Source organism: Panthera leo, chromosome C2 (genome assembly GCF_018350215.1).
Source record: "Panthera leo isolate Ple1 chromosome C2, P.leo_Ple1_pat1.1, whole genome shotgun sequence".
NCBI classification, from domain to species: domain Eukaryota; kingdom Metazoa; phylum Chordata; class Mammalia; order Carnivora; family Felidae; genus Panthera; species Panthera leo.
In genome coordinates, this window is record NC_056687.1 from 64,867,887 (window position 1) to 64,895,805 (window position 27,919).

At 37.7% G+C, this 27,919-nt stretch overlaps 1 protein-coding gene across 9 annotated transcripts in view; it reads right to left on the bottom strand.

Moving 5' to 3' along the window:
- IGSF11 (immunoglobulin superfamily member 11) overlaps positions 1 to 27,919 on the bottom strand; it is a 194,492-nt gene that overhangs the window by 154,402 nt on the left and 12,171 nt on the right. For all 9 annotated transcript variants that reach the window (XM_042955435.1, XM_042955438.1, XM_042955437.1 and 6 more), the window contains one exon: positions 25,632 to 25,693. In XM_042955435.1, coding sequence (XP_042811369.1) covers positions 25,632 to 25,680 — 49 coding nt within the window. In that variant the 5' untranslated portion in view covers positions 25,681 to 25,693. The remainder of the gene's footprint in view (positions 1 to 25,631; positions 25,694 to 27,919) is intronic.

Consider the following 27,919-nt stretch of genomic DNA (forward strand, 5'->3'; position numbering starts at 1 on the left):
TATGGAGACAGGAAGCCAGAAGCGAAAGAAGTATATAATTTGCAGGTGTTGGAAGAGGAAATTGAGGAGGAAGCTGAGGAAGTTCCAACCTGATGTTGATTTTCTCAGTTAAAAAAAAAAAAAGACAAGGTTAAATTCTTGGAGTGGGAGATGAGATGGTAGGTATGGTTTGAGAAAAGACGTAAAAGCTTACAACAGTTGTTAAAGATATAATAGAAGCGGAACAAACCAACAGTACGAAGGCCCAAATCAGGATGAAAATGCTTTGCTTTCCCTCAGTGCTTTAATCATAGCAAAGCTCAGCCCTGTGCATAGAGGAAATGCCAACAATTCACAATCCCTGTGGGAGAAAAGGATACGGCCTTTAGTTTCTGATCTCTGCAAACCCTAGCACCGTATGAAGGAGGTTAGGCCTAAGTCACAAGGAAAATGGCCAATGCTAATACTCTTCTGGTAATGCATTTAAACCATGAGAACAGTGCTACCACAGAGCCTCAGACACTAAGGAAGCACAGAGGGCAAACTACAATTACATTGTCAAGAACATGGAGAGAGTCTGAAAGCTACAGAGAGGAGGTAACAATGTGAGTTGGGCCTTAAGGAATAAGTTCCCTGGACAGGTGAGTTTAGATTCAAATTACCATTCAGTGAGATATTCCTTCTTTGTGCTAGGCACTGTATGGTTTTGTACATACAATCTACTAAGAAGTAGATTTCCACAACCTACCAGGAAGAATTACGTTCATTGCACAAAGGTTAAGTGACATATACAAGGGACACAATTTACACTTGTAGAAATAGTGAGGGATTGATACAAGTTCCATCTGACTAAAAATGCAGTGCTCTTTCCACTCTCCCATACTGCCTATTGTAACATGAAGTGGTTATAACATGCAGTCTGAAAGCAATCTATTAGAAATAAACAATGTATATAACAGATGCAGAAGCACTAATACTGCCTATATTTTTCTACCGTACAAGTGCTTAATATCATCTGGTACTGACTCCGGAAGCTACTAAGCAACTTTGTATACTCTGAGAAATTATGCAGGATTCAGAGATACATCTGTATCCGGCCTGCCAAAGCGATTGGTGCCCATGGAGCCAATCTAGTTTACACTATCCAAGGATACGAGAAAACTGGTATCAAAAATTTCCACACTTCTGAGAAAGACTTATTTTGTATAATCAGAAGTCCTTGAGGTGACCATGTAGGGCTACTACCTACCGATGGCCACTCTCTCAAAGGAAAAAAAAAACATGAATGCTGAGTGACACTTATGGTCAGCACAATGCCACACCTGAGAAATCTGGTTAAGACTGAGGCCATAAATCAACCCATATCTGAAAAATCACACTCACATAGCAAAAGTTTTATTAGAAATCCTGGGGGTACCTGGGCAACTCAGTCGGTTAAGCATCTGACTCTTGATTTCAGCTCAGGTCATGATCTTACGGTTCGAGCCCCACATCAGGCTCTGCACTTCATAGCGCAGAGTCTGCTTGGGATTCTCTCTCTCGCTCTCTCTGTCTCTCTGCCCCTACCTCACTTGCACATGTGCACACATGCTCTCTCGCCCTCTCAAAATAAATAAGCATTAAAAAAAAGTTTTATTAGAAATCCAGAATACCAAATTCAACTATATAAAGTGAATAGCTCACCCCCTATCAAAAATTCAAAACGAAGAATACAGAATTTATAAACAAGTTGTCATGGGACGATTTGTTCCTTGCCATAGATTTGACTTACCTGCTTCAAAGAGGAAAGACAGGTGTAGCCAGTCCCATGTTTTAGAGAGGCACTTGGTGTCCACCAAGAAAACCTTTTAGCATGAATTTGAACTGATGCAGCTGGAGGGACGTGCTCTGGTTCACAGGAAAGCCCACAACAGTACAGGCCTCAGCTGCACCAGGGTTTGGGGGACACTTGAGGGGTTCACAACCACTGAGAGTCAGTCAGGGATTTGAGTTCGTCACCATGTTCTTTTAGAGTCACCTGGAGAGAAAACTGTTCCAGGCCCGTTAGATGTGGGAAAGGATGACCCTAATACCTCGCCAAGCCCAAAGTGTCCGGAGGATTTTTAAGAGCCTAGAACATAGGCTTATCAGGATGGATCCAAGACCCTAGTAACATAGACTGCTGCCAGACTGCACAAAGTACTCCACGTCCCTGGCCTTTCTGGGCAACCATGACACAAAGAATTGCAACAGGTGAAATATCTAATAATGATCATTTCAATCTGACAAGAAGTAAAAGCTAAAACAAAATGGTAAAACGATAAAGGGGAACCTAGTCAGATACCTTTCTTGGTGCTTTACATATTATCTCATTGAATCCTCACACTTTTGAGGTGTGTGTGTGTGTGTGTGTGTGTGCATGTGTGTGCATATACACGTATTAGAGATAAGCATCATTTCCTCTCACGTTCCCATTTTTGAGAAGCTATGGCCCAATTTGTGTGCGTGTGTGTGTGTGTACACATATTGGAGATAAGCATCAGTTCCTCTCACGTTCCCATTTTTGAGAAGCTATGGCCCAGTTTGGAGACTTGAGAGACTTGAGTGTTACATCCCTCTTCCCTCCCCCAATAAGCAAGACAGAGTCACCGTAAGTCAGAAAATATGAATCATTTTAAAAAACAGCTTTATTGAGACATAATTCACCTGTCATACAATTTGTCCATTTAAAGTGAATAATTCAATGGTTTTTAGAAAATCACAGTCATATAACTGTCAGCACAAAAAATTTTAGTGTATTTTCATCACTCCAAAAAAACCCACCCCAAAACCATGCTTATTAACAGTCACTTCCATCTCTCACCCCCTAACCCCTCCCCATCTCAAGGCAACCACTAATCTACTTTCTGTCTCTCAATATTTTCCTATTCTGGACATTTCGTATATATGGAATCATACAATCTTTTGTGGCTGCTTTCTTTCACTTAGTATAATTTTTTCAAGGTTCGTCCATGTTGTAATATGCATCAGAACTTCATTTCTTTTATGGCTAGTAGTATTCCATAATATGGATGGACCATATTTTCTTTATCCATTCATCAGTTGATGGAATGTGGTCAGTTTCCACCTCCAACTATTATGAATAATGCTGCTATTGAATATTCATATACAAGTTTTTGTGTGAACATATATTTTCATTTCTTTTTGATATATATCTGGTAGTAGAATTTCTGGGTCATATATTTATAGCTGGGTCTATATTTATTTAACCTTTGGAGGAACTACCACACTATTTCTAAAGTGGCTGTCTCATTTTACACTCCCCGTAGCAGTGTCTGAAGGTTCCAGTTTCTCCACATACTAACCAACACTTACTACCTCTCTTTCATTATAGCTAATTCTGGTATTTATGAAGTGGTATTTCATTGCAGTTTTAACTTTCATTTCCCTGATTCCTACTAATATTGAGCATCTTTTCATGTGCTTATTGGCTATTTGTGTATGTTCTCTGGAGAAATGTCTATTCTAGTCCTTTGCCCATTTTTAAATGGGGCTGTTTATTTGAGACTTTCTGTCTTACTGAGTTATAGGAGTCCTCTATATCTTCTGGATATTAGACTCTTATAGATAGATTATTTATGAATATTTTCTCTCATTCTGCTTTCTTTTCTCTCTTTTGATAGTGTCCTGTGACAAATATTTTTAGTGTTGATATAATCCAATTTGTTTGCTTTTTCTTTCGTTGTCTGTGCTTTTTGGTGTCATATTTAAGAAATCATTTCCTAACCCAAAGCCATAAAGATTTAGACCTATTTTTCTTTCTGGAAGTTTTAACTTTTATGTTTATGCCTTTCATCCATTTGGAGTTAATCTTTGTATGTAGTGTGAGACAAAGCTTCAACTTCATTCTTTTACATATGGATAGCCAGTGTCCTGGCATCATTGTTGAAAAGATTATTCTTTTCACATAGGATGTTCTGTCATCTTTGTAAAAAATAATTTGACCACAAATGTATGGATTTATTTCTGGACTCACGATTACGTTCCATTGAATATATGGGCCTGGTCTCACCCCAGAACCACACGGTCTTTATTTTTGTAGCTTTGTAGTAAATTTTGAAATCAGGAAGTGTGAGTCTTCCAACTTTGTTTTGCAAAATTGTTTTAGCTATCCTGTGTCTCTGGGATTTCTATATGAATTTTAGGATCAGCTTGTCAGTTTCTGAAAAAAAAAAACCCACAACCCACACGCAGCTGGAATGATGATAGGGACTTGTGTTGAATTTCTAGATCAATTTAGGGAGCATTGCCATATTAACGATATTAAGTTTTTTGGATGTGCAATAATGGGATGTCTGCCATTTATTTAGGTCCTCTTTAATTTCTTTAGGAAATACAAATCTTGCACAAGAATCACAAATAAGAGACTCTAGGAGAACACTTAGGGAAGAGGAAAAGCTGCCTATGGGGAAACAAAGGAATCTCATGGAACACATATACACTAACGGTAGCCATGCCTCATGGAAATTGGAAAGTTCCATGAGATTCCTTTGTTTCCTCATAGTAAATCTGCTATGCTTAATCTGGCTTGAATGGGTTTTTACTCCCTGTAATCAAATTACCCTGGGCTAAGACATTACCTATCAAGATCAGGAAGACTTCGGAAAGTTCAGAAAGTATCTAAAAATCAGAGCACTGGTAAATGGCAGAGCTGTGATTTGAATTCAGCTCCAGCTGACTCCAAAGTCCATGTTTTTCCCTTTACCATGTTTTGAATCCTTGGATTTAATTGTTCCCCAATGTTCCTTTAAGGGTTAGGCCAAATTGCAGACCTACTAAGTAACTATGTATCGAATTGCACATCTGCTTTCTTGAGTAATTTTTCTTAAGTGGCACTTCTAACTTTACTTTTGGCTAAGTATGCTTATTCTTTCAGCTGTAACCTCTAGAAGTTTCCCTTTTTATGATTTTTCTGTGCTTAGTGGTTGAAGCTTTGATTCTTCACACTCTGAGGATTATGGGAAAAGTTGCTTTATTCTCGAATATTACGCTTCTATTAATATATCCCAACATCATGTTAGCTTTTAATAATAGCACAATTCTATGGTACCTTTCATCTTGCTCCAAAAAATTATGGACATTTGCAAACCACAGCTTTATACCAATCAATATGACAGTGTGAAAAAAAGGAAACACAATCTACACAGTTTCAGCAGACAGATTTTCTTCTCTTCTTTCTTAATAACAGTGGGAAGTCTTCTCCAGTAACAAATAACATGGAAGAGACAAAGCCCAGAGAGGAGGGGCAGAAGCTGGAGATGGTGTATTTTTAGTCATTTGATTAAATTATGGAGATGTGAAGTTGCTAATTTATTGAAGGGGAACAGGGAAGTCTATGTAAATGTTTGCAGATGAATAATTAATGTGACTTTCCGACATCACTAGGCCTTTAATTAAAGCCACTGTGAAACAAAGCAAGAACCAAAGAGCATATTATTATAGCAGCTAATTGTAACTTTCCTATCCTAAGTAACATTTGAGAGTCCATGCTTAATTTGCATCTTTAAAGGAAGACCATACCTAGGGTGACAGTTGTTTTATTTTTTTATTTCAGTTTAACTACTTCCCTGCACACCAAAATCTATTCATATATTAATGAATTTTGTTCCTACTAAAATTTTACCTAGGGAGTTATCTGTTCTATTTTGTGGTTTTGCTTTTTTAGATGTTGCATTCATTTTCATTTTAGGGCAATATATTGATGCCTCTCAATAACTTGGAAAGTAAGATGAAATCCAATTTGTTTGAATATCAATCACTTAATGTGTTGATCCACCTGCTATTTTCAACGTCTGATGGAGCATCTGACTGCCCGTGGGGTACTCCTCATCCTTTGTCTTAGTCTTTACTATGGACTCACTTTTCAGCCTCAGTCCCCTTTTCTCGTGTTTTTATTTTGCTCATTTTTATTCTCCTTTTTCTGCCTCCTTCACTTCTATTTTTGCCTCTGTCTTTCCCATATGCTTCTGTTTCTCCTCATAATCTTCTCCTTTTCTTCTTTCCCCTCCCCTTTTTATGGCTACCTGTTCTCATGTATCTTTTCCCCAGTCTATCTCCTCATGCTCTACTCAACCTCTATTCTCATTATCATGATCGATCTCTATTCTTACTATCATGACTGTGACACCCAGAGGAACACTGATTCCACAAGAGCTGGCTGGTTCCATGCCAGCTCCAAAGTGACACTCCCTTGGTAGAGCATTTTATAAATATTAAGTATACACTAAATATATATAAATAACTGTACCATGCCATACAGTTCTTTTAAAAATCTATTTTCTATCATACGCTGGGTTGGGAGTCAAGAGTTCTAGTCCTATTTTTTAACATTTTTAAACTGTATGCTCTTGAGCAAAATACTTTAGCTTCAGGGAGCTTCAATATCCTCTTTTACAAAGTGAGAGTTTGGGGGGGCCTGTGTGGCTCAGTTGGTTAAACGTCTGACTCTTGGTTTGGGCACAGGTCACAATCTCAGGGTTCATGAGTCCCACATCAGGCTCTGAGCTGCCACCGTGGAGCCTGCTGGGGATTCTCGCTTTCTCCCTCTCTCTCTCTCCCTCCCCTAGTCACACTCTGCCTCTCTCAGAATAAATAAATAAAAAGAAACTTTAAACACAAACAAAAAAATGAAAAGCAAAGTGAGAGTTCTTAGGCTCTCTAATGTCCCTTTTGGCTTTATAATGCTGCTGCATATCCACACCTACTTGGGGAAGGAAGTAGGAAGATCCAATTCTTAGTCTTTCCATAGGCATTTGCTTAGTGGGTCAAATAAATCTGTATCTGGTGGAATTTTAGACAGCTAGGGATGATATTTGAGGGTGGACAAAGACCTCCCCTTACAATACACTTTTGGCCTGTGCTGCTAAGGCAAACACTGAAAATGGAAGACAGGGAAGAAAAAGGAGAGAGTCTGAGGGTCACAGGCCTCAAATCTGAGGTCACAGTGCAAGTTAAGAGCAGGAGACTCCAACAAGAGAAGCCGTAAAGCCTGACCTCTTGTTTCCTCCTACATGATGGGTTGTGGGACTGCCATGTAGAGATCAGAGCAACTTCCTGCTTCATCCAGTGTGCCCAGATTGAGCACCACCCCTGGAGTAGCAGACCTGGAGTACAACAATGCCTCCCGCTTGTAACTGTTTATATGAGCTACTCATTTTATCTATTCAACCCTCAATTAAATTTAGTGGCTTCTAAAAAATACATCAACAATATAATAAGTTATAAATAAAAACTAATAGGAAAGAAATAATGGTAAAGTAAAAGTTACATGAAGTGTGAGATTACAGCAGATAATGTATGTCACTATGTCCTCCAAATTTACTATAGGTCAGCCATAAATTTGGCTCTGAGCTTCCTGGCAGGGGATGCAAAGAAGAACATAATCAGTTATACAATACAGGGTCCTTAAAAGGTAAGCAAAACAGTAGTTTAGGAGCAGCCTAACTATTCCAGGTACCAAGAACAGAGAGAGATTGCTTCCATGAGTACTCATCCAGAAAATAATATATAATGTATTAAATCATACCTTCAAAAGAGTCCTTACAGTTAATTCAATAAGATATTTTATGGGGTTATGCCTATTCTATCCTTAAAGAGATGTAAATACCTTAATGCCAAAGTTCAATGCTCACCATTTGTCCTTAAATTTCATGAAGCATAATAGTAATCATCTCATCATTAAATATTTCAGATTAATTGATGTCACTATAAGTTTCATTAAAACATGACATTCTATTCATGTATGTTTAGTCTTCAGAGTTTGTATGTTTAAATATTTATACTAATAAAAAAACTAAATTTTACTTAAATCCTAAAAGAAGGTCCTGGGAGCCATAATAAGCTTTCTTTGAAAACATCAGTTTAGCAGACTTCTGTGACCAAAACTACCCAGAAAAGCAGGGTTTTCAGAAATAAAATAAACAAAAAAACTGTCCTCAGGGGGTACAAAAAGAATAGTCCCAGCTAAGGGTTATACAGCTTCAAAATCAATTGTCAGAGTTATGTTTTTAAGACAAAGGTATAATCAAGCAGCCTGAGTTGACAACTTAAATTCAAATGTAGCACTTCAAGCTACGTATTCTTTCATTGAGTGACCCCAGTTAGCTTCATAAACGATTTCTATTTAGTTTATTCCCAATTCCTTAGTCTGTTCAGGCTGCTAAAACAAAATGCCGTAGACTGGGTGCCTTATAAACAACAGTAGTTTATTTCTCACAGTTCTGGAGGCTGGGAGGTCCAAGATCAAAGTGTCAGCAATGTCTGGTGAGGGCCCACTTCCTCACGGGCTGCCATCTTCTCACTGTGTGCGCACATGCTGGATGGGGCAAAGGATCTCTCTGGGACCTCTCTGTTATGGGCACTAATTTCTTCATGACCTTATCACCTCCCAGGGGCTCCTCCTCCTAATATCCATCACCATCCAAGGTGATGACCTTGGGGGTTAGGATTTGAACATATGAATTTTGGGGGGACATAAACACTCAATCAATTGCATAGCTATATACCCATTGTATACAGATATACATATATACACATATACACGCACATAGAGAATATCACAAAGATGTATTAAAAGTGGAAATAACAAGAAAGGCTCTATCATACCATTCACACACTAAATGTCTTAATGTTACACAAAAAAACAAGATTGCTAAGCTACCTCTGCTGCAAAGCTCAGTTATTTCACCTTTAATCATTAGCACTGGATTTTTTTGTATACACTTCCCAGGGATTCCACTTTACCAGCTCCATGTCAATGGAGTGGGCTCAGACAGACCCAAACCTGGTACTGTGGAGTGCTCCCTGCAGAAGCTATTGGCTATTTATATATTTTTAGTTTCTGAGGCCTTTTTTTCACCAGACTATTAAAATTACCCTGGTTGACCCTACCTGTAGAAAAAAACTTGAATCATCAAATGACCCTACCCATCCACATTTTGAGATGATAAATCATTAACAACCACCAGGAACTTCCAATATCACTACTCAAAACAAAGTCTTTCCTTCGAATTAATTTAGGGCTCAGTAACAGTTTCTGTTTTCTCTATCTCCTAGAAATTTTACTTTTTTTTCATAAGATTTTGATAGAAAGTTCAAATTCCTTCTCTTCATCAGAGCTTGCTTAAGGTCTGATATCATCTGAGGTAAGGGTAGATCCTTAATATCAGCAAACAAATTTATCTGAGAAATCCTGCAGTGTTGGGTCTACAGCTTACTCACCTCTGTCTCTCTTGTACCCAACCCACACTGACTGACACGTAGAGGAGCCCCAAATAAAGGTTAGCCTGAATTGAATACGTAAATAATTCATTGTGAGAAATAGAACAACCAAGGGTATTTATTTATCTCAGCTAATCAACATGATTGCTTCTGAGAGAGAAATCACATTAAGATCAGACGATAGCCTAGATACAATAAGGGAAATGATCTTCAGACATTTTAGAGGTACTTTTGTAAATCTCAAGTATTCTTATAAATCACCTCATCAGATACAGCAGGAGGCAGGAATACACTGGCCATGACAATGATATCAATAGTTAGAGTTGACAAGAGTTTTGCTACGGATCCCAGGAAGATGGCAGCAGTGGCAGCATAATTTTTCCAATTTCCCAAATCCTTACATAAAAACAGGAAGAGCAACCTGACAACAAAGCCAAGAACCCATGAACAACATTTATTTAAAAATTGGGACAACAAGGTATGCTTACAAACCACAAAGTACAAATCAATGCAGGTGAACCACTAACAGCCACAAAACTAGTATGGAATTGATGTCTGTTCCGTAGGAAATATAAAGCAGCAATTAGGCAGCTCCCGCAAGACTTGACAACAAAACTCCTTTATCAGTTCAGGTCCTCATGGAAGGAGACACTGATGTAGAGTTGGGAGTGCTGGGGAAGGGCAGAACAAGAAGGAGAAAGTTCTGGATGTCAAAATGCAGCAGAACAGGAAAAAAGGAACAAGAATGTCTAGACACACTAGTGTATGTAAACACAGCCAGAAGGCCCCAGAAAGCAAGCCGCCATATTTTTAAACAATATCCACAATATCCACATAAAACAAGGAACAATATACACATAGATCAGTGGAACAGAAGAGGTAGCCCAGAAATAGACCAACACTTACATGGTCAATGAATCTACAAAAAATGAGCAAGAATATAAAATGGGGAAAAGACAGTCTCTTTAATAAATGGTATTGGGAATGATATATCTGATAAAGGGTTAGTATCCAAAATCTATAAATAACTTAACAAACTTAACACCCAAAAAACAAACAACCCTGTTAAGAAATGGGCAGAAGACATAAATAGACACTTTTCCAAAGAAGACATCCAGATGGCTAACAGACACATGAAAAGATGCTCAATATCACTCATTATCAGGGAAATACAAATCAAAACCACAATGAGATACCACCTCACACCTGTCAGAATGGCTAAAATTAACAACTCGGGAAACAACAGATGTTGGCAAGGATGTAGAGAAAGGGGAACCCTCTTGCGCTGTTGGTGGTAATGCAATACACTTTTGGGTATTTACCCAAAGAAAATGAAAATACCAACTGGAAAAGATATATGCACCCTATGTTTATTGTAGTATTATTTACCATAGTCAAGATATGGAAACAATCCAAGTGTCTATCAATAGATGAATGGATAAAGAAGACACTTATTGATGGAATATATATACACACACATACACACATACACATACGCAATGAAATATTACTCTGCCATCAAAATGGACAAGATCTTGTCATTTGCAACAACATGGAGGGAACTAGAAGGTATTATGCTAAGTGAAATGTGTCAGAGAAAGACAAATACCATATTATTTCACTTATATTTGGATCTAAAAAACAAACGAATAAACAAACAAAAGCAGAAGGAGACCCATAAGTACAGAGGACAAGCTGATGGTTGACAGAGAGTGGGGGTGGAGGAATGGGACAAGTGTGAGAAAAGGAGTGGGAGAGACAGGCTTCCAGTTTTGGAATTAATAGGTCATGGGGATGAGAGGTACAGCAAAGGAAATATAATCAATGATATTGTACTAGTGTTTGTTATATGGTGACAGATGGTAGCTACACTTGGGGTGAACATACACAATGTGTAAACTTAGGAATCATGTTGTACTCCTGAAACGAATGCAACATTGTGTATCAACTATACTTCAATTAAAAAAAGCCAAGTAGGGGGGCCTGGGTGGCTCAGTCGACTAAGCATCCAGCTCTTGATTTTGGCTCAAGTCATAATCTCACAGTTTGTGGGACAGAGCCCCATGTTGGGCTCTGCACTGACAGCATGGAGCCTGCTTGGGATTTTCTCTCTCCCTCTCTCTCTGCCCCTCCCTGACTTGCACTTTTTTTCTTTCTCTCTCAAAATAAATAAACATTTCAAAAATAAAAGCCAACTAAAAAGATATAGCTTCTGAACTGAGATGTGCTATAAGTATAAAATACACACTAGACTTCAAAGACAGTATGAAAAGGAAGAAAAATATTTCATTGCTAGTTTTTAAATATTGATTACATGCGGAAGCTAAAATATTTTGGGTATATTGGGTTAACTAAAATGTTATTAAAATTTTTTTAAATAAGGAGGTTTGTGAAATTAAAGCAAAAACCACAAACAAACTTTTCTGCCATTTAAAAATCTCCCATTTTAAAGTCAGCTGCAAACTTAATTCCATCTGCAACCTTAATTCCCCTTTGACGTGGAACCTGACACTCACAGGTTCCAGGGATTGGAATGTACACATGTTTGGGGGACCACTATTCTGTCTACCCCAGTGACTTTCTCCTGGCTTCTCTTTGCTCAGAAGACATGGTGTGATTTATCTGAGAAGTAAATGTGAGAAGAATAAATTGTTCATGCTTGGCTCAGAGCCTCCCTTCTTCCTTTTGGGAGTGAGGTGCTTCTAGAAAGCACTCGTTTCACTGCTCCTCTAGGGACTGTGCCCCTGCTGGGGGCAAGTGCTGGATGAAGGGCTGGGGGGTGGGGAGTGAGGCGTACCCTAGGCCTGAGGCTTCCCTTTATGAGGTGGGGTGGGGGTGGGGAAGTCTAATTCTGTGGTTCAATATCTGTAAGCCTGTTTACCTAACAGACCTAAAACCAAATCCTCCAATTTGGCTTCCATCAGTAATAAAGGTGATATGTTGGCCTCATCTCCCAAGTCTTTTGTTTACTCCTTAAACTGGTCAGAATCTAGCCAAGAAAGAGGAGTATTTTTCTTGACACTTTGTCATAGACTTCAAAAAGAAGCACCTAACTGATGATGCTGTTTATTTCCCCAGGATGCCTCATTTTCCCAGAAGTAATTGTTTTTTGAGGACAGAGCTCACATGGGTAACAGCAGAGCAGTAGAGTGATGGGAGTGTGTGTTGTATTAAAATGGCCTCGGTCCAGATGCTGGCTCCATCACTTAAATGTTGTGTGATGCTTGGCAAGGGACTTAATCTCCTGTGCCTCCACCTCCCTGCGAAACAGCAATACTGAAACCTACTTCTCAAAGTTTTTCTGAGTGGTAAGTGAGATGACAGAAGTAAAGGAACTTAGAACAGTGCCTAGCACACCGTATGCGTCCAATGCATGCTATTTATAATTATGTCTTGTACACATTTGTATCCCGTTTTATTTAGCATAGGAATACTCCAAAATAAAAAAATTTTAATAAAACAGGGTTCCCCACAGCAAGGACTATGTCTTATTCAGCTTTGTATTCCCAGGAAAACCACAGAGCCTATCACAGAACTGAGCTTAATTCATGTTTGCTCTGCGAACAAATAAAATGAGAAAATAAGTTGAGAACTAAGGTAAAAGAATTGTTCTGCCACATAACACAATCTGCTTTATTAAACTTAACGGCTAGTACTAGGGATTAATTTCTACTTGGACAGAAAGTCAACCAAGTAGATGCTTCTTAAATTAGTGACAAGTGAATTTTGTCCAATTTTGCATTGCAAACTATTCCAAGGATAATTCCAAAACATTTTTACTATTGCCTAATGCTGTCATGAGTCATTGCTGCCCTCTAGTGGAAGAAATTATGTAGTGCACATAAAAGTGATGTCCCTAGCTGAGCGACTTCTTAAAAAACTTTTCTACTCAAATATGTTTTTCAAATACTTATATAAATTTTCAAAAACTGTTTCAAAATTTGAATTAATATCTCAGGTAACAAATTGGTTTGCATTTATCATCTAGTCCCTTTGGGAAATCAGTCATATCAAATACAATGTTTCACTTTCTGTACCAATTGTAATAAATTGTAAAATAAACAGATGTGTGAAAATTACAACTAAAAAATGGTCACAGGTAGAGAATGCCATTTGGAAGTACAGTAAAACCTTGATTTGCAAGCATAATTCATTCTGGAAACACACTTGTAATCCAAAGCACTTGTATATCAAAGCTAATTTCCCCATAAGAAATAATGGAAACTCAGATGATTTGTTCCACAACCAAAAATATTCATATTAAAATAATTACAATATTGTAATATAACACAAAATAGTAAAGAAAATACAAAATATAAAGAAAAATGAACAAATTCACTTGCACTTACCTTTGAAAACCTTCATGGCTGGTGTGAGGGAGACAAGAGAGAGGAGGGTTATTGTGTAGGACAACTTTCACTATCACTAATGGAATCACTGCTGTCTCTTGGCTCAATGGAATCTTTCTCCATGGGGGCCATTGTATACCTTGCGAGGATGCTGACTACAGTACAGTATTAATAAACTCTTGTCATATACTATATTTAATGTAACTGGCAGTAAGGCAACAGAGGAAAGGGATCTATATCTGTAGGCAGCCTGACCCAGAATGAAGCAAAGTATTCATTAGCTTATTCTTGTATGGAAAAGCAAAAGACTGTCCATAGGTGCTTTGAAGTGACAAAAAATACACTAGTGCCAGTTGTGGGTACCTTCCAATGCTCTGAAAAGTCACTGATTTCTACCAAACACCTCGGCCTGAAACCAAGCATCTGAGCATGCAAGACGATCACCCACAATCCTGCAGCAAGAGAGAGAAAGAGAGAGAGACAAAGAGAGACAGAGAGAAGAACCATTGGCTCAGCTGTGATCATGTGATGTTGGGCGGCATGTACTACTCCTATTGCAAGACATAGCTCATTTATCAAGTTAAAATTCATTAGAAATGTTTGCTCGTCTTGCAGAACACTTTCAGAACAAGTTACTCGCAATCCAAGGTTTTACTGTATAGCAAATCTCCAGGGTACTTCTGTTGTGGTTTCTAACCTGGTTTCTAATCTGGTTTCTAACCCGTTTCAAACCAGTTTCAGACCCCTGAAGTTCTGCAGAGCGGTCACAAGTTTTCAAGTCATCTAGGGCATTGTTTCTGAGCCTATAGAATGTACAAAAGTTGGGAAAGAGGTTGGTGAAATACACTTAAATGAAAAAGACACAGTATCACAAACACCACTAAATAAAATAGAAAGCAAACCATGAGAATACTGTTCTATTGATGGCACAAACTCAAAGACACGTAAGTGGAAGGTTTGCTCTACGAAAGCCAGGTGGTATATGAACAGGCTCTTGAAGATGAATAAATCTTCAACAAAAATAAACAAAGGAAAAGTTACTTCAGAGTGAAGAAGTACAGATTGAATTTTGGAAAAGATGACTAGTCAGGTATAGCTGCAGTGGAAGGTGTATTCAGAAATAAAATCAGAAACAAAGGCTAGTTACAAATCATGGAGGCATTGAATGGCACCCAGGAAATCTGGACATTTGATCTAGATATTGAAAATAAGTTATTTGAACAGTTATTGAAAATTTTATGAGAGGTCCAATAAGATCCACACCTCTAGAAAGTAAAACTTGCTGTAATTCAGAAGATAAATTGAAACAGAGAAAGGCTGAAGTCAAGGAGATCAGTTTGGAGGCCGCTGCTATGATCCAGGCAAGAAAATCTGAACTCCATCTGTATTAATGGGAATGGAGAAAAAAACATCGATGTGTTTCAGAAGGAAAACCAAAATCAGTCATTCAACAGTGGGTTGATGCAGGGTGTGGGATAGGAGAGTATAATTAAAATAAGAGAGAATAAAGAAAATTTTGACCTCTTGAGTCTAGGCAGATTGAGAGATGTTGAAGCCAATGAGACAGAGATCACAGAGGAGACAGTTTGACATTCTTATACATTGTCTATTTGCCACATGTGGTTAAAAGACAATGTTGTTTTGGGGGCACCTGGGGGGCTCAGTCAGTTGGGTGTCCGACTTCGGCTCAGGTCATGATCTCACAGTTTGTGAGTTCAAGCCCCACATCAGGTTCTGTGCTGACAGCTTGGAGCCCAGAGCCTGCTTCAGATTCTGCGTCTCCCTCTCTCTCTCTGCCCCTCCCCACTTGTGCTCTGTCTGTCTCTCTCAAAAATAAATAAACATTAAAAAAAAATGTTTTTAAGACAATGTTCTAGAATCCACTACTAGGCGTGTTATAATTTATTATCATTTAAATAAGGGAAGAGGGGTACCTGGGTGGCTCGGTCAGTTAAACATCTGACTCTTGATTTCGGCTCAGGTCATGATCTCATGGTTCATGAGTTCAAGCCCCATGAGTTCAGAGTTCAATCGGGCTCTGCACTGACAGTGTGGTGCCTGCTTGGAATTCTCTCTCTCCCTCTCTTTCTGTCCCTCCCCTGCTAACACCCCCTCCCTCCCTCTCTCTCTCTCTCAAAATAAATAAAATTAATTTTTAAAAAAACTAAGGGAAGAAAAGAGGGATCAAAAATATGTAAGTTCAGGGGCACCTGGGTGGCTCAGTCAGTTAAGTGTCCGACTTTGGCTCAGGTCATGATCTCACGGTCCGTGAGTTCGAGCCCCGCGTCGGGCTCTGTGCTGACAGCTGAGAGCCTGGAGCCTGCTTCAGGTTCTGTGTCTCCCTCTCTCTCCGACCCTCCCCCGTTCATGATCTGTCTCTCTCTGTCTCAAAAATAAATAAAACATTAAAAAAAATTTTTTTTAATGTAAGTTCATTATACAACTTATTTAAATTTTTAACAGGAATCTATGTCACATAATGCCTCTGTCGTTAAGGTTTTCATTGTTAAAATAAAACAATGAAACCATGATAAATTTCTAAGATCCATTTTAAGATTTAGCTTTTATGATTCTTTAATCCTGTAATTAGGTAAGAATATGTGTTTGAGCTGACATCCAGTATACATCCGATATTCCAGATAATCCTGAGTTTATAAAAGACAGGGAAATATCCACAAAGAGGTTAAAATAGCAGGAAAGGTAGAAAGGCATGAAATAACAGAATTCTACAAAGAAAGTTGAGGGATGAAGCCTGAGTGCCCACATTATGGGACAGCACAACCACCCACCCAGTCACCCAAGCCAGAAGAAAGCTACCTGTCATCTTCGACCCCTTCTTCCTCACTCACTACCCATCATTCCCACTGATAATACTTCTAATCCATCTACTTCTCTCCATCCCCACTGCCATTTCTCTAACTCAGATCACCATTCTGTCTTACACAAATAACTTAAATAGCCTCTTTAAAAAAAAAAAAAAAAGTCTTACTTTTTCTAAAGTAATGATACAAAATTTATGGTACAAAAAATACATGACACAAAAATTTAAGATTACTGTGAAGTATACAGTAAACATCTTCCTTTCATCCCTGACCACCAGTGACACAGTTTCCTTAATAAGAGGAAACCAAGCTAACCAAAGTTCTGTGTGTCCTTCAAGATATATTTTAGGGGCACCTGGGTGGCTCAGTTGGTTGAGCGTCCAACTTTGGCTCAGGTCATGACCTCACGGTTTGGTTCGTAAATTCAAGCCCTGCATCGAGCTTGCTGCCTTGCCTCAGATCCTTTGTCCCTCTCTCTCTTCCCCTTCCCCACTTGCGCTCTCTCTCTCTCCCAAAAATAAATAAAACACTAAAAAAGAGATATATTTTAAACATATGCAAGCACATATATATTGGTTCTCATTCCCCATTCTTTTCCCTTGGTACCTTGCTTTGCCACCTAATGATACATTTTGGAGATTATTCCATATAAATATACATAAGAGTTCACTCTTTATAATAGCTGCACTGTATGGATATAACCTGTGTTATATACATACCTTTGTTATTGATATACTACATATGTTATTCCCAATCTTTTGCCTACACAATTGATGTTGCAATGAATATCTTTTCACTTGCTTTATTTCTCACAGTTACAATTATATCTGTGGGTTTACTATAAATTTTATAGTATATTTAATCCTCTATTTCTTTGGATTAAATGATTCAATGTGTATATTACTTTATTGCTAGTTCCTTTCTGCTCCTTCTCACTCCAATACCTTTGGCACATTCCCATTATTCCAAACAAGGAAATGTTTGAGGATTTTTTTTTCCCCTGAAGGTATAGCATCTCCTCTAGAGAACTTTCCCTGCCAGTTTTGGCTAAAATGTGCCAAGAGGTAAAGAGCATCTTTCCGTACCTGCTCCTACTCTTTTTTGACCACAACTCCTCTTAATAATCTTTCCTCACATATTGTGGTTCAGGTTATAGATTTCATCTAATTTTTTTTTTCAAAGACTGAATTTGCATTTCTCTTTCTTGCTCTTCTTATCTTGCATTGATTTCTGAGAGAAGAGGAGTATAACGCCATCTTTACTTGGCCATTTTATAAATGGAACTCTCTGTAATAGGGTTTTATTAGTCTCCCTACCTCTGGTCTACTACTTCGATCTGGTTTTTTAGTTACAACAAGAATGATCTAAAATGCAAATCTGATCATGTCAGTGCCTTGCAAGAAACCCTTTCATAACTCTGCATACTATTTTATCATTTAAATTCTGGTGTAGTTGGGGCGCCTGGGTGGCTCAGTCGGTTAGGCGGCCGACTTCGGCTCAGGTCATGATCTCGCGGTCCCTGAGTTCGAGCCCCGCGTCGGGCTCTGTGCTGACAGCTGAGAGCCTGGAGCCTGTTTCAGATTCTGTGTCCCCCTCTCTCTGGCCCTCCCCCGTTCTTGCTCTGTCTCTCTCTGTCTCAAAAATAAACGTTAAAAAAAATTTTTTTAATAAATAAATAAATTCTGGTGTAGTTAACATACTGTGTTATATTAGTTTCAGTATAGTGATTCAACTATTCTGTATATTACTCAGTGCTCATCAAGATAAGTATACTTTTAATCCCCTTTACCTATTTCACCTATTCCCTCCCTTCCCTCTGCTATCTTTTTGTTCTCTATAGTTAAAAGTCTGTTTTTTGGTTTGCCCCTCTTTTTTCCCTTTGCTGTTTTGTTTCTTAAATTCCACAGATGAGGGAAATCATAGGGTATTAGTCTTTCCCTGAGTGGATTATTTCACTTAGCATTATATTCTCTAGATGCAAATGGCAAGATTTCATTCTTTTTTATGGCTAAATAATATTCCACTGTACATATATACCACAGTTTCTTTATCCACTCATCTATTGATGGACATGGGCTGCTTCCATAGTTTGGCTGTTGTAAACAATGCTGTGATAAACATAAGGGTGCATATATCTTTTCAAATCAGTGTTTTCATATTCTTTGGGTAAATATCCAGTAGTGTGATTCCTGGATAATAGGATAGACCTACTTTTAATTTTTTGAGGAACCTCCAAACTATCTTTCACAGTGGCTGTACTAGTTTGCATTCCTTTTCCTCTACATGCTTGTCAACACTTGTTGTTCCTTGTGTTGTTGATTTTAGCCGTTCTGACAGGTGTGAGGTGATACCTCATTGTGATTTTGATTTGCATTTCCCTGATGATTAGTTATGTTGAGAACGTTTTCATGTGTCTGTTGACCATACATATGTCTTCTTTGGAGAAATGTCTGTGTCTTCTGTCCAATTTAAATTGGATTATTTGGGTTTCTGGTGTTGACTTGTATAAGTTCTTTATAATTTAGGATACTAACCCTGTATTGGATATGTCATTTGCAAATATCTTCTCCCATTCCATAGGTTGTATTTTAGTTTTGTTGGTTGTTTCCTTTGCTGGGCAGAGGCTTTTTATTTTGACGTAGTCCCAATAGTTTATTTTTTCTTTTGTTTCACTTGCTTCAGGAGACATAATCTAGAAAGATGTTGCTATGGCCAATGTCAGAGAAATAACTGCCTGTCCTCTCCTCCAGGCTTTTTATGGTTTCATGTCTCACATTTAGGTCCTTAATCCATTTTTAGTTTATTTTTGTGTATGGTGTAAAAAATGGTCCAGTTTCATTATTTTGCATGTAGCTGTCCAATTTTCCCAAAACCATTTGCTGAAGAGACTTTTTCATATTGTATATTCTTGCCTCTTTTATCAAAGATTGGCCATATAATTTTGGGTTTATTTCTGGGCTTTCTATTCTGTTCCATTGATCAATGTGTCTATTTTTGTACCAGTATTATAGTGTTTTGATTACTACAGCTTTGTAACATAACTTGAAATCTGGAATTGTGATACATCCAGTTTTGTTTTTCTTTTTTAAGGTTGCTTTGGCTATTCAGAGATTGTTTGTTCTAGTTCTGTGAAAAAATGCTATTGGTATTTTGATAGGGATTGAATTAAATCTGTATATTGCCTTGGGTAGTATAGACATTTTAACACTATTTGTTCTTCCAATCCTTGAGCATGGAATATCTTTCCATTTCTTTGTGTCGTCTTCAATTTCTTTCATCAATGTTTTGTAGTTTTCAGAGTACAGGTCTTTCACCTCTTTGGTTAAGTTTATTCCTAGATATCTTATTGTTTTTAGTGCAGTTGTGAGTGAAATTGCTTTATTAATTTCTCTTTTTCTGCTTCATTATTAGAGTACAGAAAAGCAACAGATTTCTGCACATTGATTTTGTATCCTGAGATTTTACTGAATTCGTTTATTAGTTCTGGTAGTTTTTTATGGAGTCTTTAGAGTTTTCTACATATAGTAACATGTCCTGTGCAAATAGTGGAAGTTGTACTTCTTCCTTACCAATTTGGATGCCTTTTATTTCTTTTTGTTGTCTGATTGCTGTGGCTGGGACATCCAGTAGTATATTGAATAAAAGTTGTGACAGTAGACATCTTTGTCTTCTTCCTTACCTCAGGGGGAAATCTCTCAGTTTTTCCCCAATGAGTATGATGTTCGCTGTGGGTTTTTCATATATGCCTTTTAGGATGTTGTTGCTATGAATGAATGTTGTACTTTGTCAGATGCTTCTTCTGCATCTATTGAAATGACCATATATATGTTTTTTATCTTTTCTTATTGATGTGATGTATAATGTTGATTGATTTGTGAATATTGCACTAGCCTTGCATCCCAGGAATAAATCCCACTTGATCATGGTGAATGATTTTTTTAATGTATTGTTGGATTCTGTGGGCCAATATTTTGTTGAGGATTTTTTCATCCATGTTCATCATAGATATTGGTTCTCTTTCTTTTGTGGTATCTTTATTTGGTTTGTTATCATGGAATGAATTTGGAAGTTTTCCTTCCTCTTCTATTTTTTGGAAAAGTTTGGGAAGAATCAGTATTATTTTTTCCTTAAATGTCTAGTAGAATTCTCCCGTGAAGCCATCTGGTCCTTGACTTTTGTTTGTTGGGAGTTTTTTGATTACTGATTCAATTTCATTGCTGGTAGTAGGTCTGTTCAAATTCTGTTTCTTCCTGCTTCAGCTTTGGTAGGTTATATGTTTCTAGGAATTCATCCATTTCTTCTGGGTTGTCCAATTTGTTGGCATATAATTTTTCATAATATAATTTTTTTTCTGTAGTGTCAGTTGTTATTTCTTCTCTTTCATTTGTGATTTTGTTTATTTGAGGCCTTTCTCTCTTTTTCTAATGAGTCTGGCTAGAGATTTGTCAATTTTGATGATCTTTTTACATAACCAACTCTTGGTTTCATTGATCTGTTCTATTGTTTTTTTGTTTTGTTTTGTTTTTTAGTTTCTATATCATTTATTTCTGTTCTAATATTTATTATTTCCTTCCTTCTGCTGATTGTGGGTTTTGTTTGTTCTTTTTCTAGCTACTTTAGGTATAAGGTTAGGTTGCTTATTTGAAAATTTTCTTGCTTCTTGAGGTATGCTTGCATTGCTATAAACTTCTCTCTTAGAACCACTTTCTGCATCCCAAAGATTTGGGGCCATTGTGTCTTTGTTTTCATTTTTCTCCATGTAATTTTTTATTTCTTCTTTGAATTCTTAGATGATCCATTCATTGTTTAGTAGAATGTTATTTAAGCTCCATGTATTTGTGTTCTTTCCAGATTTTTTCTTGTGTTTGATTTCTAGTTTCATAGCATTGTGTCAGAAAAGATACATGGTATGACTTTTATCTTTTTTAATTTGTTAAGACTTGTTTTGTGGTGTAACACATGATCTATTATGGAGAATGTTTCATGTGCACTCAAAAAGAATGTATATTCTGCTGCTTTAGGATGTAATGTTCTGAATATATCTATTAAAACCATCTGGTCTAGTGTGTCATTCAAAGTCACATTTCCTTGCAGGTTCTCTGTGTGGATCATCTGTCCATTGACATAGGGGAGTGTTAAAGTCCCCTGCTATTATTATATTACTATCAGTTAGTTCCTTTATGTTTGTTATTACTTGTTTTATATATTTGGGTGCTATCATGTTGGGTGCATAAACATTTATAATTGTTATATCTTCTTATTGGATTGTCCTCTTTATTATTTTTTTTGAAAACATTTTTTTTGATGTTTATTCATTTCTTTGAGAGACAGACTGAGAGTACGAGCAGGGGAGGGGCAGAGAGAGGAGACACAGAGTCTGAAGCAGGCTCCAGGCTCTGAGCTGTCAGCACAGAGCCTGATGTGGGGCTTGAACTCACGAACCGTGAGATCATGACCTGAGCCGAAGTCAGCCGCTTAACCGACTGAGCCACCCAGGCGCCCCTGTCCTCTTTATTATTATATAGGTTCTTTATTTGTCTCTTGTTACAGTCTTTGTTTTAGAGTCTATTTTGTCTCATATAAGTATTGCCAGCTTTCTTTTGACATCCATTTGCATGATACATGTTTCTCCATCCCCTCACTTTAATTTGCAGGTGACTTTAGGTCTGAAATTAGTGTCTTGTAGCAGCATATAGATGAGTCTTATTTTTTATTATCCATTCCATCATCCTACGTCTTTGATTGGAACATTTAGTCCATTTACATTCAAAGTAATTATTTACAATTATTGCCATTTTGTTACTTGTTTTGTGGCTGTTTTTGTAGTTCTTCCCTGATTGTTTCTCCTTTTACTCTCCTTTCAATTTGCTAGCTTTCTTTAATAATACATTTTGATTCCTTTCTCTTTATTTTTTGCATATCTATTACTGGTTTTTGATTTATGGTTACCATTAGGTTTGAATATAATATCTTCTGCATATAGCAGTCTACATTAACTTGATGGTCACTTAAGTTTGAGCACATTCTTTACTCTTCACCCCCCATGTTTTTGGTATATAGTATCATACTTTATATGTTTTTATTTTGTGAGTCCCTTGACTGATTTTTACAGATATACTAATTTTTAATGTTTTTGAGTGTCCTACTTTTCTTACTCTTACTTATGGTCTTTCCTTTCCACTCAGAGAGTCCTCTTTAACATTTCTTGCAGGGCTGATTTAGTGGTCATGAACTTCTTTAGCTTTTGTTTGTCTAGGAAACTATCTCTCCTTTTACTCTGAATGATAATCTTGCTGGATAGAGTATTTTTGGCTGTAAACTTTTCCTTTTGGCACTTTAAATATATCATTCCACTGCCTTCTAGCCTGCAAAAGTTCTGGTGATAAATCCACTGATAACCTTATGGGGTTTCTCTTGAATATAATTGTCTTCTTTTCTCTTGCTGTTTTTAAAATTCCCTCTTTATCACTACTTTTTGCCATAATTACCATATATCTTGGTATGGACCTCCTTGGGTTGATTTTGTTGGGGGCTCTCTGTGCCTCTTGTATTTGGATATCTGTTTCCTTCCCCATATTAGGAAATTTTCAGCTATTATTTCTTCAAATAAATTTTCTGCCACATTTTCTCTCTCTTCTTCTTCTTCTGGAATCCCTATAATGCAAATGTTATTATGCTTGAAGGGGGTCACTGAGTTCCCTAACTCTATTCTCATTTTGCATAATTTTTTCTCTCACCTGCTCAGCTTGATTACTTTCCATTACTCTTGTCTTCCAAGTTTCTAAGTCATCCTTCTGCTTCCTCCAGCCTGCTATTTATTCCATCTAGTGTATTTTTTATTTCATGTGTTGTGCTCTTCATCTCATTGGTTCTTTTTTATGTTTCATATGTCTTTATTAAGGGTTCCAATGATGTCCTCCACTTTTTTCTCAAGTCCAGTGAGTATCTTTATGATCATTACTTTAAATTTTCTACCAGACATCTTCCTTATATACATTTCACTTAGGTCTCTTACTGTGGTTTTATCCTATTCTTTCATTTGGGACATATTTCTCTGTCTCCTCATTTCGTCTCTCTGTGTCTGTTTCTGTGTGTTAGGGATGTCAGCTATGTCTCCTGCTCTTGAGAATAATGGCCTTATGAAGAAGATATCCTGCAGTGTCCCCTATTCACCAGAACCTGGTGGTTCAGGGGTATCTCCTATGTGTGTGGTGTGTGCCCAGCTCTTATGTCTTGGCCACTTTTTCCTTCAGTCCAGTCATCTGCAGAGGTTCTCTTTGCCTGTTGTGGGCAGTATATTATGTATAGTTTTAACAAGGTGAGCTCTGGTATGCTCGCAAAATGAGACCTGCCACCCCCACCACCACTGAGACCAGGGCCTTGTAAAATGCATGGGTCAGGAGATGCAGTGTTGGCAAGGTTTGCATTGGTCTTCTGGCGGAGGGGACCTGCAGTGCCCAGACTAAGGTAAACAGGACCTGAAGGGGTGGATCTGCTGAAGTGTGGGAGGTGGGGCTTGGTGTAAGCAAGTTAGTGAATGTCAGTGCCCCTGCTGGTTATGCTGTGGGGGCAGGGCAGGGATATGGCACCTGCCAGCTCCTTTGTGGAGAATTTCCTTCAGGACATGCTCTGAGATGTATAAATAACTGTTCCTCCCATGTGCCCCAGGCATTTTTCAAACTGCTACTTCTAGCTATTATCTCCAAGATGTAGAACTGAGTCTGCTGATTTTTAAGATTCCAAGCTTTAAGTCCCACTGGTTGTAAGAAACTCATGAAATTCAGTCCCTGTAGTTTTAAAAGTCAAAGGCTATGGAGTTTCATCTTCCTAGTGCAGGATATCCAGTGTGATAGTCTGTCTCTCACTCTTCTCTGCACCCAGGGCTCCTTCCCTGCTGCAGATTGCCACATCTCTGCCCTTCCTACCATCTTCATTGTGGTCTCTTCTCTACTTTAGTTGTGGAGTTTGTTCTGCCAGTCTTTGGGTCTTTTCCTGGGTTATTTATGCTAATATGAGTTATCTAGTTCCTTCTGTGGGAAGAGGTGAGTTTCGGGTCCTCTTACTCGAGTATCTTGATCCCCCTCTCAAATCTGCATACTCTTGGCATAAAGGCCAAACATCTCTCTGATCCGGCCCTATTTCTCCTGTATCATATCTTTTTCTCCAGCTCTCTCCTACTCAGCATAATAAATTTCATTTAGTTATTCATACTCTCCATGATCTGTTCTGCCTCCAGGCATGCAACATGCTCTTGTCTCTGCCTGGAATATTCTTCTGACATTGACCACTCCATTTACTTCTTAGCTCTTAAATAACCTTTCAGAATAATATCCTTAAAATAATAATAATAATAATAATAATAATAATGAGTTACCTTTTTATTGTATATTCAGGCACTATGCTAAGCAATTTATATGTATCAACTCATTTATTTTCATAGAAAACCAATTAGATGAGTACTTTTATTGGCTCTATATTAAATATGAGAAAACTGAGCGTAGTAAAGATGAAGAAACTTGTCCAAGGTAACCGAGCTAGCAGATGTTGTGCTTGCAGTTAGACCCTAGCACTCCAACTTTGATTCAAGCGTCGCATTTACATGCACAAATACCTGTTTGTACTTCCTCTGGCATAGCTCTTACCACCTTGCATTATAGTTGCTTGTTTTCTAGAGGTCCCTTCTAGAATATAAGATTCCTGAGGTTAAAAACCATATCTGCCTTGTTTCCTTTTGTAGCCATCTTGCCTTACACATAGATAGCAAGGGCTCAATAATTTCTTTCTTTTTTTTTTTTAAAGAAAATAAAATATTTTTTCCCAGGATTGAGAAATGGGAGAGTGTAAGAAGAGGTTAGTATCATAAAAAGTAGGGGAGTGCGAGGGGCACCTGGGTGACTCAGTTGGTTAAGCATCTGACTTCGGCTCAGGTCATGATCTTACAGTTCGTGAGTTTGAGTCCCGTGTTGGGCTCTGGTGCTGACGGCTCAGAGCCTGAAGTCTGCTTTGGATTCTGGGATTCTGTGTCTCCCTCTCTCTCTGCCTCTCCCCTGCTTGCATGTGCTCTCTCCCTCTCTCTCTCTCTCTCTCTCTCTCAAAAATAAATAAGCATTTTAAAAAAGGTAGGAAAGTGTGAGAAGAGATCAATATCATAGAAAGCCCTTCCCTCAGGTCATCAGAAATAATAACCACTGATAGTTTTAAAATCTAGTATTAAGTAACTCACCACTACTAGAAAAGTAGTCCCACGAGAGCAAAAGTCCCACCGGAGACATCTCCTCTTCTTACCTGAGAGGGGTGAGGAAAAGAAGAAAAAAAAGATTCTGTGCTGTGATAACATTATAATAGATAAATTCCAAGTTTTAAGAGTACAAAAAATAGTTGCTTTTAATAAGACATCTTTGGATACATGATTTGAGTACAAAATATTAGGATGGGAACCATTTCATTAGACTACTTAGTCACATGGAAACATTAAAAGAAGAAAAGGACTATCTGAAGCTAACCCAATTTAGATTTGAATGAGATCACCTAGATTTGGGATGGAATCACCATGCAGGAACTCTGACCTGCTTCTCTCCTGTTTTACTCCTCAGAGTAAGTCACCTACATCAATTTTGACAAGTTATCAGAATAGTCACACACTCATCCGATCTTTCTTAGTAAATTGTGGCTCCTCTGCCATAATCAGTAAGGAGTTAAATGTTACAAGTTCTTTGCAGATTAGGAAACCATACATACATTGAGTATCTTCACTAAGAAGATGGCATTTACTGGTTTTCATAAATGGGTCTAAATCTTTGAGATCTAGGATTAGACAATGGTCTCTTAAATATGACACCAAAAGCATAGGTCGTGGAAGATCATTAAAATTTAAAACTTCTCTCTGTCAAAGGATACCATCAAGGAAGTAAAGAGACAACACACAGCATGGGAGAAAATATTTGCAAATCATCTATTTCACATGAGATTTATACCTAGAATATATAAAGAATTCTTGGGGCGCCTGGGTGGCTCAGTCGGTTAAGCGTCCGACTTCAGCTCAGGTCACCATCTCGCGGTCCGTGGGTTCGAGCCCCACGTCGGGCTCTGGGCTGATGGCTCAGAGCCTGGAGCCTGCTTCCGATTCTGTGTCTCCCTCTCTCTCTGCCCCTCCCCCGTTCATGCTCTGTCTCTCTCTGTCCCAAAAATAAATAAATGTTAAAAAAAAAAATTTTTAAAGAATTCTTACAATCCAATAATAAATAGACAAGCAACCCAATTTAAAATGGGCAGGGGCGCCTGGGTGGCTCAGGTAGTTAAGCATCCGACTTTGGCTCAGGTCATGATCTCATGGTTTGTGGGTTCAAGCCCCATGTTGGGCTCTGTGCTGACAGCTCAGAGCCTGGAGCCTGTTTCCGATTCTGTGTCTCCCTCTCTCTCTGCCCCTCCCCTACTCACATTTTGTCCCTGTCTCTCAAAAATAAATTTAAAATTTTATTAAAGAATATTTTTTAATGAGCAAAGAATTTGAATAGAAATTTTTCCAAAGAAGATACACAAATGACCAATAAACACATAAAAAATGTTCAACATCATTGGCCATCAGGGAAATGAAAATCAAATCCACAAAGATATACCATTCATACCCACTAATAAAGCTAACATAATAAACACATAATAATAAGTGTTGATGAGGTTGTGAAGAAATTGGAACCTTCATATGCTGCTGGTGGGAATGTAAAATTGTGCAGCAACTTTGGAAAACAGTTTTGGTGGTTCCTCAAAAGATTACACAGAGAGTTATCATATGACCAGCAATTCCACCCCAGGTATATAGCAAATAGAAATTAAAATATATATACACACAAAAACTTGTACATGAATGTTCATAGCTGCATCATTCATAACAGCCAAAAAGTAGAAACAATGTGAATGTCCATCAACTGAAGAATGGATAAACAACATGTGGTATATCCAAATAATAAAAATCATTTGGCACTAAGAAGAAAATAAAATATTGATACATGCCACAACATTGATAAACTTTGAAAACATTATGCTAAGTGAAAGACATACATTATATTGTATGATTCTATCTTTGTGAAATGTCCCAAATAGGTAAAATACAGAAAATAGGATGGTGATTATCCAGGTTTGGGGTGAAGTAGGGGAGAAATGTGAAATGACTGCTAATGTGTGCAGGATTTCTATTTAGAGTGTTAAAAATTCTCTAAAATTAGATTGTGGTGTGGTTGCAAAACTCTGTGAATATCCTAAAGAACCACTGAATACAAATTAAGTGAGTTAACTTTGTGGTATGGTATTTTTTTATATGTTAATAAAACTATTTTTAAAAAATACATAATTAAGTATGTTTAAAACATTTAGCTTCATGCTTAAAGAGCAAGAAATTCCAAGACACCAACCAAAAGGAACAAAACAAAGCAAAAACAAGAAAAAACTATCTTCTCTAGTCCAAACCACAGATTCTCAACTGGGTTTAAGGACAGGCAAATATGATACCTTGAACTC